General features: G+C 43.3%; 1 protein-coding gene across 2 annotated transcripts in view; it reads left to right on the top strand.

The window, feature by feature from the left end:
• Positions 1–15,764, top strand: part of PAH (phenylalanine hydroxylase) — a 69,345-nt gene that overhangs the window by 39,067 nt on the left and 14,514 nt on the right. For both annotated transcript variants that reach the window (XM_064491657.1, XM_010990023.3), the window contains 2 exons: positions 8,379–8,446; positions 13,667–13,863. In XM_064491657.1, coding sequence (XP_064347727.1) covers positions 8,379–8,446; positions 13,667–13,863 — 265 coding nt within the window. The remainder of the gene's footprint in view (positions 1–8,378; positions 8,447–13,666; positions 13,864–15,764) is intronic.

Raw genomic sequence — 15,764 nt, 5'->3', positions numbered from 1 at the left:
TGGCTGGTGTGTGAGGGGTGAGGGTGAGAGTGTCAGGAGATGAGGCTGGGGCAGTGGGTTGTGGTCAGATTTTAAAAGGTCTAATATATCAGAGAACTAGGACTGTGTCCTGTGTCCCATAATAGTTTCTGAGCAGAGGACCAGGGTCAGGGATCTATTCCCTTTTTCTAGGGCGGAGGGTTCCTGGGAGGAGCAGCCCGTAGGTGAGAAGTGCCACCACCACGCTGACTGTCTCTTACTCTCTGCCCTGCCAAGCGGTTCCTCAGTCTTTAAGTGACTTGGAAGCTGTCTTCATTCCGATGTTTACTACGACTCAGCAGGAGCATCTGCTTTTTGTCAGGAGTCTGTTTTCTCCTCACAGCTGCGAGGTCTTTACCGTTGAGCAAGTTGTGACTGTTCTCTTCACAAAAGCTCTTTTCAGGAAGCAGACCGGATGTTCCCATTTTACAGACAGATTCAGTGAGGACTAAATGACTCTCCTAAGGTCAGGTGCTAAATTTTGGGTCCTTCGACTCTTACCTCTGTGCTCACAGCACCTCAAGACAGAGGTCTAGCCCGTGGCAGAAATTCAGGCTCTTTTACAGAGACCAACAAAGAGCTCTTTCTGGGGTAGGCTGGCCTTTTAAACTAGGAAGCTGTTGCTTGTTCCATTTCAAATAGTAAACCCCTTAGAGTAGACTCAAAAATACAGGAAAGCATGAGGAAGAAAATGAAGATCACCCATAATCTCGGTTATTTCCCTTTTTTCTCTTGGTCCTATTCTGCATTTTTTAATACTGAGAAAGTATTTTATAAACAAAAGCGAAGGTGAATTCCCTCCTGCTCCTAAGCTTCAAAACAAACCCAACCAAAAAAATCACTTATTACCACACTGTCCTAAAATAATATTTCTTTATATACACGTGAATATATACATATTTTATATATATTTTTTTAAGCGCAGTGTCATAACTTACTAACCAGGCTTGGAGGTTTTCAGTCTTCCACTTTTGCAATAATTCTGTCTGCAGTGAAGCTTCTTGCCTGTGCATCTTCTTACTTGTAAAATTACTCCGTCTAAGGACAGAAACTGTATTTCAGGTTCCTCAATACCCTCTCCCTCCAAACACTAGAAGTCAAGTTTGGATCCTGGCCCCATCTCCCTGGGTAGGACGCAGCCCACTCCCGTGGAGCCGGGGTGGCAGATGCCACCCCAGGAGCAGCTCTAGACTCCCGCTGATGGGTCTGCCTCGGGGCCTCAGAGCTGTCTGCCCTGGGAGGAAAGCTTCTGCAAAGATGTCGTTTCTTAGAAAAGCTGTCTGGCCGCCCTTGATCCAGCGCATGGCCTGGGCCCACTGGGGTGTTCTCTCCTCTTGCCAGCCTCCATCCTCCCACCCTGACCGTGTCCTCTCTGCTGGCTGCGCTCCCGGCTCCTCCGGAGCCATGGGGAAGGAGGCCAGTCCACAGACACGGCCTGTTCCTCCCTTCATTCTTGTGTCTCCTCAGAGGCAGTCAGAGCTGGTCTTAAAACTCCCTGGAATTCATTCTCTTTACAGACCCAGCCCATGCCTTTGGCTCCCTGGCCTCTCAGTGTCATGAATTTTATCATTAAAACAAAATTTATCAGATAGATGGTCCCCTGGATGAGGAGGCCAGGCTCTCTCTGTTCCTTCCTGTGGCGTCTCATCTGATCCTGGGAACTGACAGGCCAGGGACAGAGTAAACCCTCCAGGGTGCTTCCCAGAGGGGCCTGGCCTGATGGGAGGAGTGGCTAAGGCGTTCTTCCCGAAAGGACCTTCTGTTCCTCTCCGTCCCCTGGAGTTCCTGAGGCTCCTCCATGACCCCTTGCCCTTGGCAGTGTGCACTATCTGACCCAACATCTCACTTCAGGGCCTCGGGAACAGCTACTTTGAGAAGCAAGGCCAAGGAAGGATTCTTCCTGAAGCACAGGGTAGCGGGCATCTGCCTTTCAGCGTCATGGAATCAGAAACTGAAATGGGCAAGCTGACCTCCCCCCAGCCATCCCACCAGTCTCGTGCCCGCCCCCTCGCCCCCCTCCCCCGACTTCCTTCCACCAAGGTGTCTCAAGCAAATGACATTCAGAGCTCACATTTCTTGAACGTGGACTGTCTGCCAAACACCATGCTAAATGCTTTGCCCGCATTTTCACACTGTAAATGTTATAACCATCCTGGGCAGGTTGTATTTTCCCCTTTTCAGAGGAGAAATCTCAGAGAGGACCCTTTGGCCCTCACCTGTATGTGAACTGGGTCCCAGGCCATGTCAAGGAAAAGGGGTTGAAGTGATTAGTAAGACATGGTTCCTGCCCTCCAGGGGCCTTCAGGCGTTGGGTAGAGGGGGGTGTCTGCTCTTCCCAAAGGGTGGCAGAGGGGGCCGGGCTACAGCAGAGCAGGCAGAACTCAGATGGGTCTGTTTGAGTCCCATCCCTAAAATTGACCCTCCTTTCTCTGGCCCTTTCGCTGCCTCTGTGCTCCTGTTCGTGTCATTTCCTTTACCTGGGGCACTTCCCTTATCCTCTTACCTCTTCTTTCCCTGCTGGCAAACCACTACTCATCTTTTAAGGCCCAAATCATGTGTCCTGTCTTCCCTAAAGCCTTCCACCTACCTCTTCCCCAGGCTAAGCTTTTCGCACTGATCCTGTAGAACCGTGTGCACTGTGTTTTACCGTTTGAACACAGGGTATCAGATCAAAATAAATTCACTACTTCACTGGACTTATACAAGTGAAGGGTCATAGGCATGGTTCCCAAACAGTAGTCTATGAAAAAAAAAAAATCATGACCAAAGGGAGAAGTGCTGTATTCTAGAACCTTATTTTAGGCACAGACAAGCTGATTACCGAATGTGAAGGAAGAGAAGAGGAGAGACGTAAAACGATTAATTCCCAGGTTACTGGCTTGGGCAATCAGGTGTCCAGATCTTTTCCAGAACACTTTTCTTGGCCTTACTGGTGGTGACCATGGCCAGCAATGCAGAGTGGGCGAGAGGGGAGGTGTGGTCAGGGCTGTCCTTGCCTATTGACTTGCAAATCTTTGGCCAGTGTCTACAGGATAGCAATAGCAGATACTTTAAAAATACTGCTTTGAACTTCTTGTCTCCTGTGTCCCATCCTTCCTCTAGTTGGTGTGAGACTGATAAGATGTAGGAAACCTCTTATTATTGCCCTAGATTGAATATAAATAGCAATAGATCCTATTTAAAAAGCCAAGGGATGGGTGATGGGACTCGGTGAACTGTTCCAGAGTATATCCTTTTTATATTCTGAGCAAGACTTCTCAGCTTTTGAATTTCCCACCATTTTGCACAAATGCATCAGTTTTTGAGTCTCTCCTCTGTACTTGCAATTTTCCTTGATGCTCTGCTTACATCACCTAATCTAATCCACCCAACACTGTGAGGTAGCTACCATTAACAGTTTTGTTTTACTGATGAGGAAACCAGGGGCCTGAGAGGTGAACTGACCACCCTCAGGCCATGCTTCTACACACTGAATGGGTTAGTAGTCCAAGCCAGCTTGTCCGACTTCAAAACCCTTGTTCTTCTCACTAGTCTAAAGATGGCATTTCTGAGGTTTAACCTCAGCCATGATATTAAGAAATGACAAAACAAGATCCCAGTCTAGAAGAATACTCAGAAGGCTTTTCCATATAGTTACCCTCTCCCCGAGATCGCCACTAAAGCACAATCGCACACTTCAACACCCCAGTCACAAAAAATGCTTCCATTAGGAAAACCGATTGCACGTGGACCGCACATGATGTTACAGCTTTGCATCCTGCAGCGTTCTCTCCACTTTCTCCCACCCTCTCCTCCTCTCTTCCCACCCTCCCTCACCACTCCGCGAACAATATATTTTCCTGTCAAAACATACTTGGTTACACGCAGTGCAACCAAAAGTGCTGCTATTAGCTTAATTGAGACAGGATGATTATAAATAAATTACATGCAGTGCCACTGAAATTGCTGCTATTAGTCTAAATTGAGACAGGATGATTAGTCATTGCCAACTGTCACTTCATTCCGAGTGTGTTCCGTGTGGCTGCCAAAGCCCTGTGGCCCTCTGGCAGCCTGGGGGGTGCAAGGCCAGGTCCCTGAGGACGCAGAGCTTGTTCACTGGTAGCTGAGGGCAACAGGCCATGCCTCCTGGTGGGTGGGGTCCCTTTGCAGGCTGATAATGAACTTCTTAGAAACTTTTGAGTTGGAAAGGACCATGGTCAGAATCCTTCCTGTACAGGAAACCTGTGTCGTATATTGTATATGGCTGTGTGGATGTATCTCAAGTATAATCTGCTGCCACTTCCCATAATGATTTGAGATGGATTTTAATATTATCTTGCTTTTTTTTTTCAAATTATAAAAGAAATCCACACCCATAGTAGAAAAATTTAAAGGCATAAGTAGTAATAGAAGGATAAAACAGTTCCCATTTTCATACCATTTATTGGATTTTGGTGTATTTATTCCATCATTTCATTTACATACTATTTATATAACCCCTCAACCATAGTTGATACCTACTGGATATACAATTTTATATCAAGCTTTTTTTTTTCACTGATGGAAAAATCTTTAAGCTCCTAGACAAAGTACGTTGAAGATTAACCATAAAGAGCCAAATGGGGAAGAAAAATTGTCATGGGCATCCCATTCCTGCAAGTGATGATGAAGTGGAAAGCCACTGGTTGAGGAATTCTTCACTTGTTTCCCTGGTTACCTGTCTCAACCCTCAAACCTCACCCACCACCTGGGTAGGACCAGAAAACTCAAGTCAAGGTGCTGGTTCTGCAGTGAAGCACCCATGGGCAGATGACTCTGTAGATTTCACTTTGTTCGTATCTAGATCAAAAAATAAAAATGGATGTTATCCAAGGCATCTTGCCAGTGCAAAAGTCTATACTTTATACTTAGGGAGTAGAAAAAGCTATGAGTGTTAAATAAGACTGGTAGGTGAGGATGACTGCCAAGGTCAAACATTAATGGTTGACAAACATTAATGTTTTCTTTTGAGTCCTAAGTATGGAGATGTAGTCTTCATTTAGCCCAGTAGATAGGTTCCTAAAAGGGTGTGTTGGTGCTGCCTGGAAATCAAATGACAGAGTCCAGTTTTCTTACTGTATCATCCAAAAGCAATTTATCTTTACCCAGTAAAAGTGAGGCCAGTAGTGGTTTTAAGTTTGAAGATGCCTAAGCTTTCCTGCCTGTAATTAATGATTCAAAGCTGTTCAATGCTCTAGAGTAAACACTATAGTTCTACTTGTAATAACCATGTCATTTATCTGGGATTTAGTTTGGGGATTAAAAATGTATGGTAATTTCACTTTACTTTTCCAGTGGGAAACATTGAGATTTCTATATTTCTAAAAATACATCCTGGGAAACAAAACAGGAAACTCCTTTCTTCCCTCCCTCCCTCTGTTTATCTCTTCCTCCCCCTTATCCTTTCTTTATTCCTTGCCTCTATCCACAGGTGTTTGTAGTTCTTTCTATATATGCCAGACTCAATGCTATGGATTCTCAGGCAAAATTACATTACATACATGAATGCTTGGTTCTTTAAAATTATTGGTAGAGCTAGATTTAAAAAAACAAACAAAAATAACCAACTAACCAACCAATCAAACAAAGAAACAAACAAACAGAAAACAGTATCTGAAAGTCAGGGAGTATCTGTCCTCTAAAAATATTCTTTAAATATTACTCTCCATGACACAGGCCTTTGTTTTCGATTTGTTAATGCCTCGGTTTGGCCGCCTGGTGGGACAGAGAAATTGCAAGCTCAAGTGATGGAAAGCATGGCTTATTGGAAAATGCTTGGCAGGAACAAAGCAAAGTTCTACACTGACACTGGTGTCTTGTCTTGCTAAAATTCAGATTACAGTCACTTTGGGGAAGAAAATGACCCTTTAGCTTACTTTCATGAAATATAATTGACATATAACATTGTGTAAGTTTGAGGTACACAACATGCTGATTTGATACACGTATATATTGCAAAATGATTACCATAATAAGGTCAGTTAACACTTCCATCACCTCACATAATTACCATTTTTCCCCTGTGGTGTAAACTTTTAAGATCTATTTTCTTAGCAACTTTCAAGTATTTGAAACAGTATGGTTAACAATAAACGTCATGCTTATTCATCTTATAACTGGAAGTTTAGCCCTTTAATCAACATCTCCTTGTTTCTCCCACTCTTCATCCCCTGGCAACAACCGATCTACTCTCTGTCTATGAGTTTGGCTTTTTATAGATTCCACGTATAAGCAAGATAATATAGTACTCATCTTTCTCTGTCTGACTTACTTCACTTAGTAAAATGCTCTCAAGTTCCATCCACGTTGTCCGAAGGTCTTTCTTTTTTATGGATGAATGACATTCTACTGTGTGTTTATACCACATTTCCTTTATCTGTTTATCTGTCAGTGACCACTTAGGTTTCTGTGTCTTGACTATTTGAACAAGGCTACAATGAACATGGAGGTGCAGACATCTCTCCAAGGGAGTGATTTTATTTCCTTTGAATACATACCTAAAAGTGAGGATTGCTGGATCATTTGGTAGCTCAATTTTTAATCTTTCAAGGAACCTCCATACTGCTTTCCAAAGTAGATGTACCAATTTACATTCACCCAGTAGTGCTCAGAGATTACCTTTCCTCCACATTCTTGCTAACACTCTTCTCTTGTCTTTTTGCTAACAGCTGTTGTGAAAGGTATGAAGTGATAATCTCATTGCGATTTTGATTTGGGTTTTCCTGATGATCAGTCACGTTGAACATCTTTTCATGTCTCTGTTGGCCATTTGTGTATCTTCTTTGGAAAAATGCCTAACTATTCAGATCCTCTGCCTATTTTAAAATCAGATTATTTGATTTTTTTTCTATTGAGTTGTATGAGTTTCTTATATATAGGATATTAACCCCTTATCTGATGTGTAGTTTGCAAATATTTTCTCCCACTTTATAGATTGCCTTTTCACTTTAACTATTTCTTTGGCTGTGCAGAAGCTTTTTTGTTTGATGTAGTCCCCACTTATTTACTTTTGCTTTTGTTGCTTGTGCTTTTGGTGTCATATCCAAAAATTCATTCCCTAGACCAATGTCAAGGAGCAATCCTGAGAAAGAAGAACAAAGCTAGAGGAATCACACTTCCTGACTTCTAACAGTATTATAAAGCTATAGTAATCAAAATTGTATGGTACTGACATAAAAACAGACTAAGCAACGAACAGATTCAAGAGCCTAGAAATAAATTCACGCACATATAAGTCAACTAATATTTGACAAGGGAGCCAAGAATACTCAATGGGGAAAGGATAATCTCTTCAATAAATGTTTTGGGAAAACTGGATATTCACATGCAAAAGAATGAAATTAGACCCCTATCTTACACCATTTACAAAAATGAACTTGAAATGCACTAAAGACTTAAATAAAAGACCTGAAACCATAAAATTCCAAGAAGAAAACATAAGGAAAATGCCCTTTTAACCAACTGGGATCATCTGCAACTCAAGGATGTGACCTTCCCCCCACCCCAAACACTGAAAAACACACTTGGCTTCTTTCCACTCAGAAATGTGCTGCTTACAAATGTTTGGGAAAAGGCTGTCTGCAAGTTAGCCTCAGAGGAGAAATTATGATCATCCTTTTTATGTACTGAGGTAGAATCTCAGTTAGTTGAGCCCCTGCCAAGTTGTAAAGGTTGACATTTACTGAAGTGAAGTGAAAAGAGCATGGAACTGGGTGATTCCAGTCCTGGCTTCCCCTTTACTTGGCTCAGCTTCTCCAAGCCACTGTTTATTCTGAAAAGAAAGGGATAATCATACTGGTCTACCTCACATGTTTGTTGTGAGAGCTATGGATAAAATAAGTTCCTAGCACACATAGACTGGCACAGAGTAGACATTCAATAAATGGTATTTTTTTTTAAATTGCAATAGCAGTAAGCATGTACCTGTTTGCCTACCAAGAAGTTAGGAGGCAGTGTTAGACACCTACCATCGGTCAGGAATTTAGTGGCTACTGTATATCTTCTTCATAGACATTTATCCTACTAACTCTGCCCTAGTTTAGCAAACTTACAAGCTGTAGATGCAATTTCTCTAAACTGTAAATTTCTATATACCGTTTGCACTTGGTGGAATCCCAGGGTAGAGGCTCACACTGAACTGAAAGTGTTGCTAACACTGCATCACTCACAATATCTGGTGGGAGAGCTTACCCTCAGTTTAACTGAGACTTTATTTTCAGAGTATAATCAAAAAAAGGAGAGATGTGCTGTCAGAGCTCAAGGGTTCCCATTCAAAGCATGCATTGATATGCCAGGTCTCTCCCACCAAAGCCTGGAGAAATCAAATGTCTCCTTTCTCCTAGGGTTTTAAAGATCCTGTATACCGAGCAAGACGGAAGCAATTTGCTGACATTGCCTACAACTATCGACAGTAAGTCTGCTCTGCTTGTTTTGGGGTGGTGGGGGGAGGAGCACACTTCTAGCCTGCCTCTCCCTTCCTCAGGGTTGGAAAATACCAGCATAGAGAATCCTGCCTTGTGTGTGTATTTGTATGTATGTGTGCATCTGTGAATGTATGTGTGTGTGTTTAAACCCTCCCTTTAATAACACGTTTAAAAAAATTGCTGCTAGACAAAACAGAATTACCCACTGTGCCGGGGCCCAGCCCTCTCTCAAGCCTTGTTGTGTAATTACGCAGTGATGTCTGAAGTAATGATAAAAGCCTTCAGTCCCAAATAAAACAGCCTCTGGTATTCTCCACGTTAGACAGGGAAGAAGGAAAAAGAGAATTATTTACATTCAAGAGGGAGTTGGCTGCTTTACTGAAATAGTGAATCGTTGGAGGTTTCAGGCAAGCCAAGCCTCAGCATTCTACTTTTATCTGATCTGACCCAGTTGCCAAGGGCAATTTTAGGATGAATTTATCTTTTTCTGTCTGGGATTCTGTGCTCCTCCTCTATCAGATTTTAGCCAAAGGAAAATGCAAATAGCAAATATATTATTTGGGAAGAGAACTGTTTTGCTAATTTGAGTCCTGGGGCCTACAGAAATGCTCCCCTGGGAAACTTGGTATTTGGGGACCTGACTTGAAGGTGTGAGAAAAGATGAGCTCAGGAAGAAACTGACAGGTTGTTCAGAACACCAAGGTTATGGTACTTCAACATCTTTGACAGGCTGTGGGGGAGATAAAGGACATGCTAGGGCTGTGTATACTGAATAAAAACCTACCCTCCAAAGGGAAGGACTTCCAGGGAAAATGATAAAAGTTCCCTTCTTGAATGAGCCCTGGTAGTAGAGGGATCCAGGACAGTGCTGCCCTAGATCAGATTTAGGCCCACCTGGATCTCGGCTAGTGGCACGCAGGAAGCACAGAATGTGGAGACCTCTCTCCCTTGTCCCCACCTTGGCCCCAGCATGGTCAGTTGGACATCATCCAATCAGGTATCCTTCTTCAGATAGTCAGTAGTAATCTTCAGATAGTTAAGGAGACAGTCAATAATCTCCTTGCTATGTCTGGGGCTTCACTAAATGCTTTGTTGATATTATTTCATTTAGTCTTAATAATAACTGCCCCTTTTTCAGATGGAAAAACTAAAAGCTTAAAACAGTTTAGTAACTTGCCAAAGTCGTAGAACTAGTAGGCGGCATGATCTGGTTTGGAAATCAGTCTTGTTTAACTGGAAAGTCCTTCTCAGGCACTTCCCTGAGTGTCTGGGACTCTCCGAGTCAGGAGACCACACTTCGCCATGCAACGCAAGAGCTGCTTATGCAGTACATACACTCCTTCTTGGCTGTTGATATTTGGGGGAAATGATCTTCCCCAACCTCCCTTCCATAGAAAATATTGCACCTGATGAAGAAGCATGAAATTGGTTGAGAGCTTCACGATCCTGGATGGTCATTAGATGAGATAAATTTGTTACTGAAAACCATCCAGAGATGGCTGGTCCTGGGAGGAATGTCCAAGAAATTCTAGTCAGTTTTCCATCTCTCATAAATGAGTCCCAAATCGTTAAATGCTGTACTTAGGGTCATGTGACTCGTTAGCGACTGAGCTTGTTCAATTCAAAGCCGATTTCTGGCCTCATCTTAGCTCATCGCTTTTGAACTTTTGATGCTACTTACTAGTCCTTCCTCCTTTGAAATTGTCCTTTATCTCAGTATCTGGTACAGTTGATTCTCCTTATTTAAAGACTACTTGCTTAAATTTGAGACTCCCAGACTTGGGGCACTCTCACATACATTCCCAGAGATGCACGGAGCAGGGAAAAATGTGAGTCCCCTGATGCACAAGTTCCCAGCCGAGGTCAAACAAGGCAACGCCGCCTTCTTGTTGCAGCTCTTCTACTGTAAACAAGTGTTCCCTTTGCGGTCTCTTTAGAGCCACATTTGTTGAATTTTTGTTCTTTCTGTTGGTAATTGTGCTGTTTAAAATGGCCCTCCAACATCCTGCTAACGTGCTGTCTAGCGTTTCTAAGTGCAGGAAGGCTTTCATGCTTCTAACGGAGAAAAAGCGTGTTAGATTGGCTTCCTTCAGGCCTGAGTTGTAGTGCTGTCGGCTGTGAGTTCAGTGTGAGTGAATCGACCCTATACATTAAACAAGGCATCATAAAACAGAAGCGCACACAAGACAAGGTTAGGTGAAGTGAGCTGAAAATGTCATGGCCCTATTCCTGCATTTCCCCTGGAGCAGCGGTTCCGTATCCGCTCAGAGTTCATGGTAACTTTATGAACAGAACTGCGGCAAATAAGGAGAATCGACTCTTCCACTCTCTGCTGGTTTCCCTCCTTCCTTTCTGAGTCTATACCGTTGCCCTTCTTTTCCTCCATAGCACTTATCACCGCCTAACTGAATTGTGTGGATTTTCTGTTTCCTACCCATTAGAAATGTAGGCTCCACGAGGGCAGGGGTATTTCCTTTTTATTGTGGTAAGAATACTTAACACGAGATCCAGTTTCTTAACACATTTTTAAGCGTACGATACAGCAGTATTAACCTTAGACACAGTACTGTACAGCTGATCTACAGAAATGAATCGTCTTGTAGAACTGAAATTTTCTACCTGTTGAACCACAACCTTCAATTTTTCCCTCCCCCCAGCCTCTGGCAACATCCAATCAACTTTCTGCTTCTCTGTGTTTGACTCTCTTTTATATATGTGTGTGTGCGTGTGCGTGTGCGTGTGCGTGTGTGTGTGTGTGTGTGTGTGTGTGTGTGTGTGTAATACATACCTCTTGTAAGTGGAATCCTGCAGTATTTGTCCTGTGACTGCCTTATTTCACTGAGCATGATATCCTCAAAGTTCATCCATATGTTTGCATACAGCACAATTTCCTTCCTTTTTTTATGCTAAATAACATTTCGTTGTAAATGGCAGGGATTTTTGACTGTTTTGTTCACTGCTGTGTTCCCAGAGCACTGTGGGTGTTTAATAAATATTTGCTGAATGAATGAATGAATGAATGAACGAGACCTAGGAGACCATATGATAGTGAAGATTCAAAGTGGTAAGTCAGAGATGGAACTGGGAATTATATCTGCAACCACCTCGAAGGCAGCTCTAGCAGGTTTTGATTGTGTTACTGGGGTGGGGGTGGGCTTTAAAATTTTATCTAAGAATACACTAATTGGATTATAAAAGTTTCTATCTTTCAGCTGCAACTCAACTCAAACAGAAAGAGGGATTTTATTGGCTCCTAGAAGTGAAAAGTTTAAGGGGAGTAGTTAAGGCACAGGTAGATCTGGGACTCGGCACCTCATTCTCTGTCCCTCCCCCTGACTCTGGTGTCCCCTGAAGTGGCCTTGCTCTGAGGCATTGGCCTCATCTCTCTTGGAGGTGGACCACAGCACCGCCAGGCTGACCCTGCAACCTGACTAGAGGTTCTGTCTCTTTCAAACAGGATCAACTAAAAGTTCTCTCATTGAGTCTCACTGGCTCTGATTAGGACATGGGCCCATCTCTCAGTCAGTGACTGTGGCCAGGGAAATGAGGCACTCTAATTGGCCAGGCCTGGTCACATGCCCACCTCTGAAGGTAGGAGGGGTGGAGTCTCCTCTCACCTGACTGCGACAGGAGAAGGTGCTTTACTGGAAGAATGGGAATGGATATTGAACGCCTGGCACAGCAAATGTCAACCAGGGAGCCATCTCAGTGCCCAGGATGTTACTATCTCTCGAAAATTTGTAGCAGAAATAGCAGATACCTTTCTGTTCAAGTAAGACTCAACTATAATGATAGTTATCACATATGCAATGGTATTATTTGTCAACATTAATGTTAGGTACTTTATACATAGCATTTCACTTGTCTCCTCCACACCCTCCAAACAGTTACTTGTTATTAGCCCACAGAATGGCTGTACAGATTAGGCTCAGAGAGGTTTACTCAGTTGCCCGAGGCCATTCAGCTAGGCAATGACCCCCATGTCCACTAGTTTCCAAAACCTGTACTTTTCCTTCATCAGCACGTAGCCCTGAAACAGGGGCACATCCATAGGCAGATAATCTGATCTTTTCTCAGGCCCTACTGGCCATCATAGAACCTTCTGAGCTAGACTGGCTGTCAACACTTGAGCAAAAAATCTTTTTCCCCTAATCCCTGCCCATCTTTCTGTGGAACATAACAATTACTTTGCTTTAATGTCCTTGGATGAGCTACAACTCTGAAAGGGCAAGAGGGACCTAGTTTGGAGCCTAAAGATGATCCATAATTCTAAGGTAAACAGTTTCGCCCTGTCCCAGACTCTGTGTTCCCTATTGGGGAACAGGCCTGCGGCCCAGAGAACAGTCACTGGTCTCTGAAGTCAGGCTTTGTTTGGTTTTCATTTGTTTTTGCTGTTCAGAACATAGCTCACTCTTAGACGGTTTTCAAAGGGACCTTTTGAACTAATGACTAATTATAGCGTACCACCTGGGAGCTTATTGGAATCCAGATGTCTGGGCCCTCCCCTCCCCCACAGGCTCAGATCTGTGGGGCAGGGTCCAACATACGTCCTTTAATAAGCTCCCTGTAGTTTTGTTACATCATAGTGGTGATGCTAGGTAAGTGGATCTTATACCTAGCATGCATTTAAATACCTTTATTAACTTCCTAGGGATAGAAACATATCCAGCAATTGCATGCCCACTAAACAAGAGGTTTAAAATTCATGGTATATATATGAAACCCACTTTAGTCCACAGATGTAACTGTTTTAGTTGACCATACAAAAAACACTATGTTGTTTGGCTTGAACTTGGATTTGCCTTTGTTGAGAAAGAGGATACTGTCTTTGGTTGTCCCACCCTTCTATTATCTGCACTTGCTACTTTACATATTTATGTTACAGGCCTCTGAAAGTAAGTGAATTTCCACACTGGGAAATAATTGGAGAGACAGGAGAGCAGAAAAGCCAACTGATTTCCCAAAGTGAGAGGAAATCCTTGGGGCGATTGGGGAGGCAAGAGCTTGCATCCTTGCCTAACCAAATCACACAAATGTTTCCTATATCAAGAAGTGGAATTAGCCTCTTTCAAATAACTTATGAAATCGGCTGTGGTCTGGGGACGGCAGCTCACAAGCTCTGGACCCGTCTCCCTCTGCTGAAGCTCCTTCATCCACTACTCTGCACCTGCCCTATTGCAGACAAAAATTTCATATCTGTATCCTAGTGGGGAGCCCATCCCTCGAGTGGAATACATGGAGGAAGAAAAGAAAACATGGGGGACGGTGTTCAGGACCCTGAAGTCCTTGTATAAAACCCATGCTTGCTACGAGCACAATCACATTTTCCCACTTCTGGAAAAGTACTGTGGCTTCCACGAAGACAACATCCCCCAGCTGGAAGATGTCTCTCAATTTCTGCAGAGTAAGTCCTCCTCAGGGTCAAAAGATTTGGAGGGTGGGGTGAGAAGGGGAAGAGAAGTAAATTCAGGTGAGTGTGGGTGTGTTTGTGCTGATGCGGGCAGGTTGAGTCTCTCAGGAAAAGCAGAATTGCACTGCCGGGCTCTGCCTCCCCTCGAGCTGCCACTGCTAGTCCAGTCTCATCCAAGAGAAACCGTTAGGCAAGGATTTTGCATAGCTATGTTCCTGGAAAGTATTTTATTTTTTATACTCAAAGTCCAGGGTACCTAGTCAGGGTTCTCCTTACAGCTCCGGCTGTCTTACAGGCTGGCTGCAGTGTGTATTTGTGTAAGAAATGTTGGGGAAGGAATAAATTAGGGGTTTGGGATTAATAGACACACATTACTATATATAAAATAGATGAACAACAAAGACCTACTGTGCAGCACAGGGAACTGTATTCAATTTCTTGTAATAACATATAATGGAAAAGGATCTGAAAAAAATACATATGTGTATGTATATGTATAACTGAATCACTTTCAGGTACTGTGCACCTGAAACTAATATTGTGAACCAACTACACTTCAGTAAAAAAACAAAATTAAAAAAAATGAAATGTGCTATTTGTACCAAGAGACCTGAGCTCTAAGTCCATGCATCTGGTATGAATCCTGCTCTGACCCTCTCTGGTTGGGAGAGCCTTCCTCAGTTTAGTCATCTGTCCAATGGAGACGGTCAGCCTAAATTTTTAGCCTTTCTCATAGGGAAATTGTGAGAATGAAATGAGGTCGTGAATGTGAAGGCGTAGTGCTATGCACTAGGTACAGTGGGTGCTCACTGAATTTGGGCTGAATTGGAATCTGAGTAACTCAGAGGGTAAATGTTACTGGGTTGATGGGCTTCTGCCCACCATTTCCAGGGGAGATAAGTATTTCTCTTTCTGCCAGGAGGTGTTAATTCAGCAAAATCAATATAGTCAGCTAACACATATTAAACACCTACTGTGTGCCAGAGAAAATGAGGGAAAGTAGGAAGACTGACCACAGGCTTATAGAAATAAAGAGTTTTCTATGCCTCTGAGCTATGCGGAGATGGCATGGCCAGCTCGGGGGCAAGAAGCCAGGGAAACTACCCAGCATGGGAGGGGAGTGGGAGCTGAATCCCTTCCATTTAGAGTCTTTACTTCTCAGATAAAGTGAGGAGTGGGGCCCAAGCAGATCAAACTTCAGCCTGAAGGTCTAGGGCACATAAGCGGAGGGGCAATAGGGTCTTAAAGACATTCTTTGGCTGATAACTCATGTTGCTGTGGCCAATAACAAGAATAAAACAATAATACTAGCAGCTGGGGAGGTATAGAGTAGTAATTAAGGAAACAGACTCTGAAGCCAGACTGCTGGTAGCTATGACCTTGGGCAAGAGCCTCAACCTCTGTATGTCTCAGCTTCTCCATCTGTAAACTAAAGCTAATGAGAGCATCTACCCCCGAGAGTTATTACGAGGATTCATTAGTATATATAAGGTGCTTAGAACAGTGTCTGACATATGGCAGGTATTATTTGTGTTAGCTGTTTTTATCATCATGATCACTGTTATTACTCTACCAAGTTTGAAACAAATTGAGAGACAGATAGAGGAACCAGAGAGATGGGTGGTCAAAACGTCAGCTTTATCACTGATAAAAGCTATTTGGAGAACGTGGTATAGATGTGCAGGCAAAATGGACTTCCTCATAGTTCACCCCTCGATTCGGTAACCTTACTTGCCAATTCACTGGCACAGTGTGTCGCCCACTGCCTGGCCAAGAGCAGACCAGAATGTGCTCCCGTGTAGACAGTGAAGAGAGAAAGGGCAGAAAGGGTTAAACTGAGAATGTTCATTTCCTCTTCTCAGATGCTTCCATCAGAGAAGGCTCTGCTCCTCATG

This window comes from Camelus dromedarius, chromosome 11, assembly GCF_036321535.1.
Source record: "Camelus dromedarius isolate mCamDro1 chromosome 11, mCamDro1.pat, whole genome shotgun sequence".
In the NCBI taxonomy this organism is placed as follows: domain Eukaryota; kingdom Metazoa; phylum Chordata; class Mammalia; order Artiodactyla; family Camelidae; genus Camelus; species Camelus dromedarius.
The sequence above is the reverse complement of the archived record's forward strand: the minus strand, read 5'-3'. Positions and strand labels throughout refer to the sequence as shown.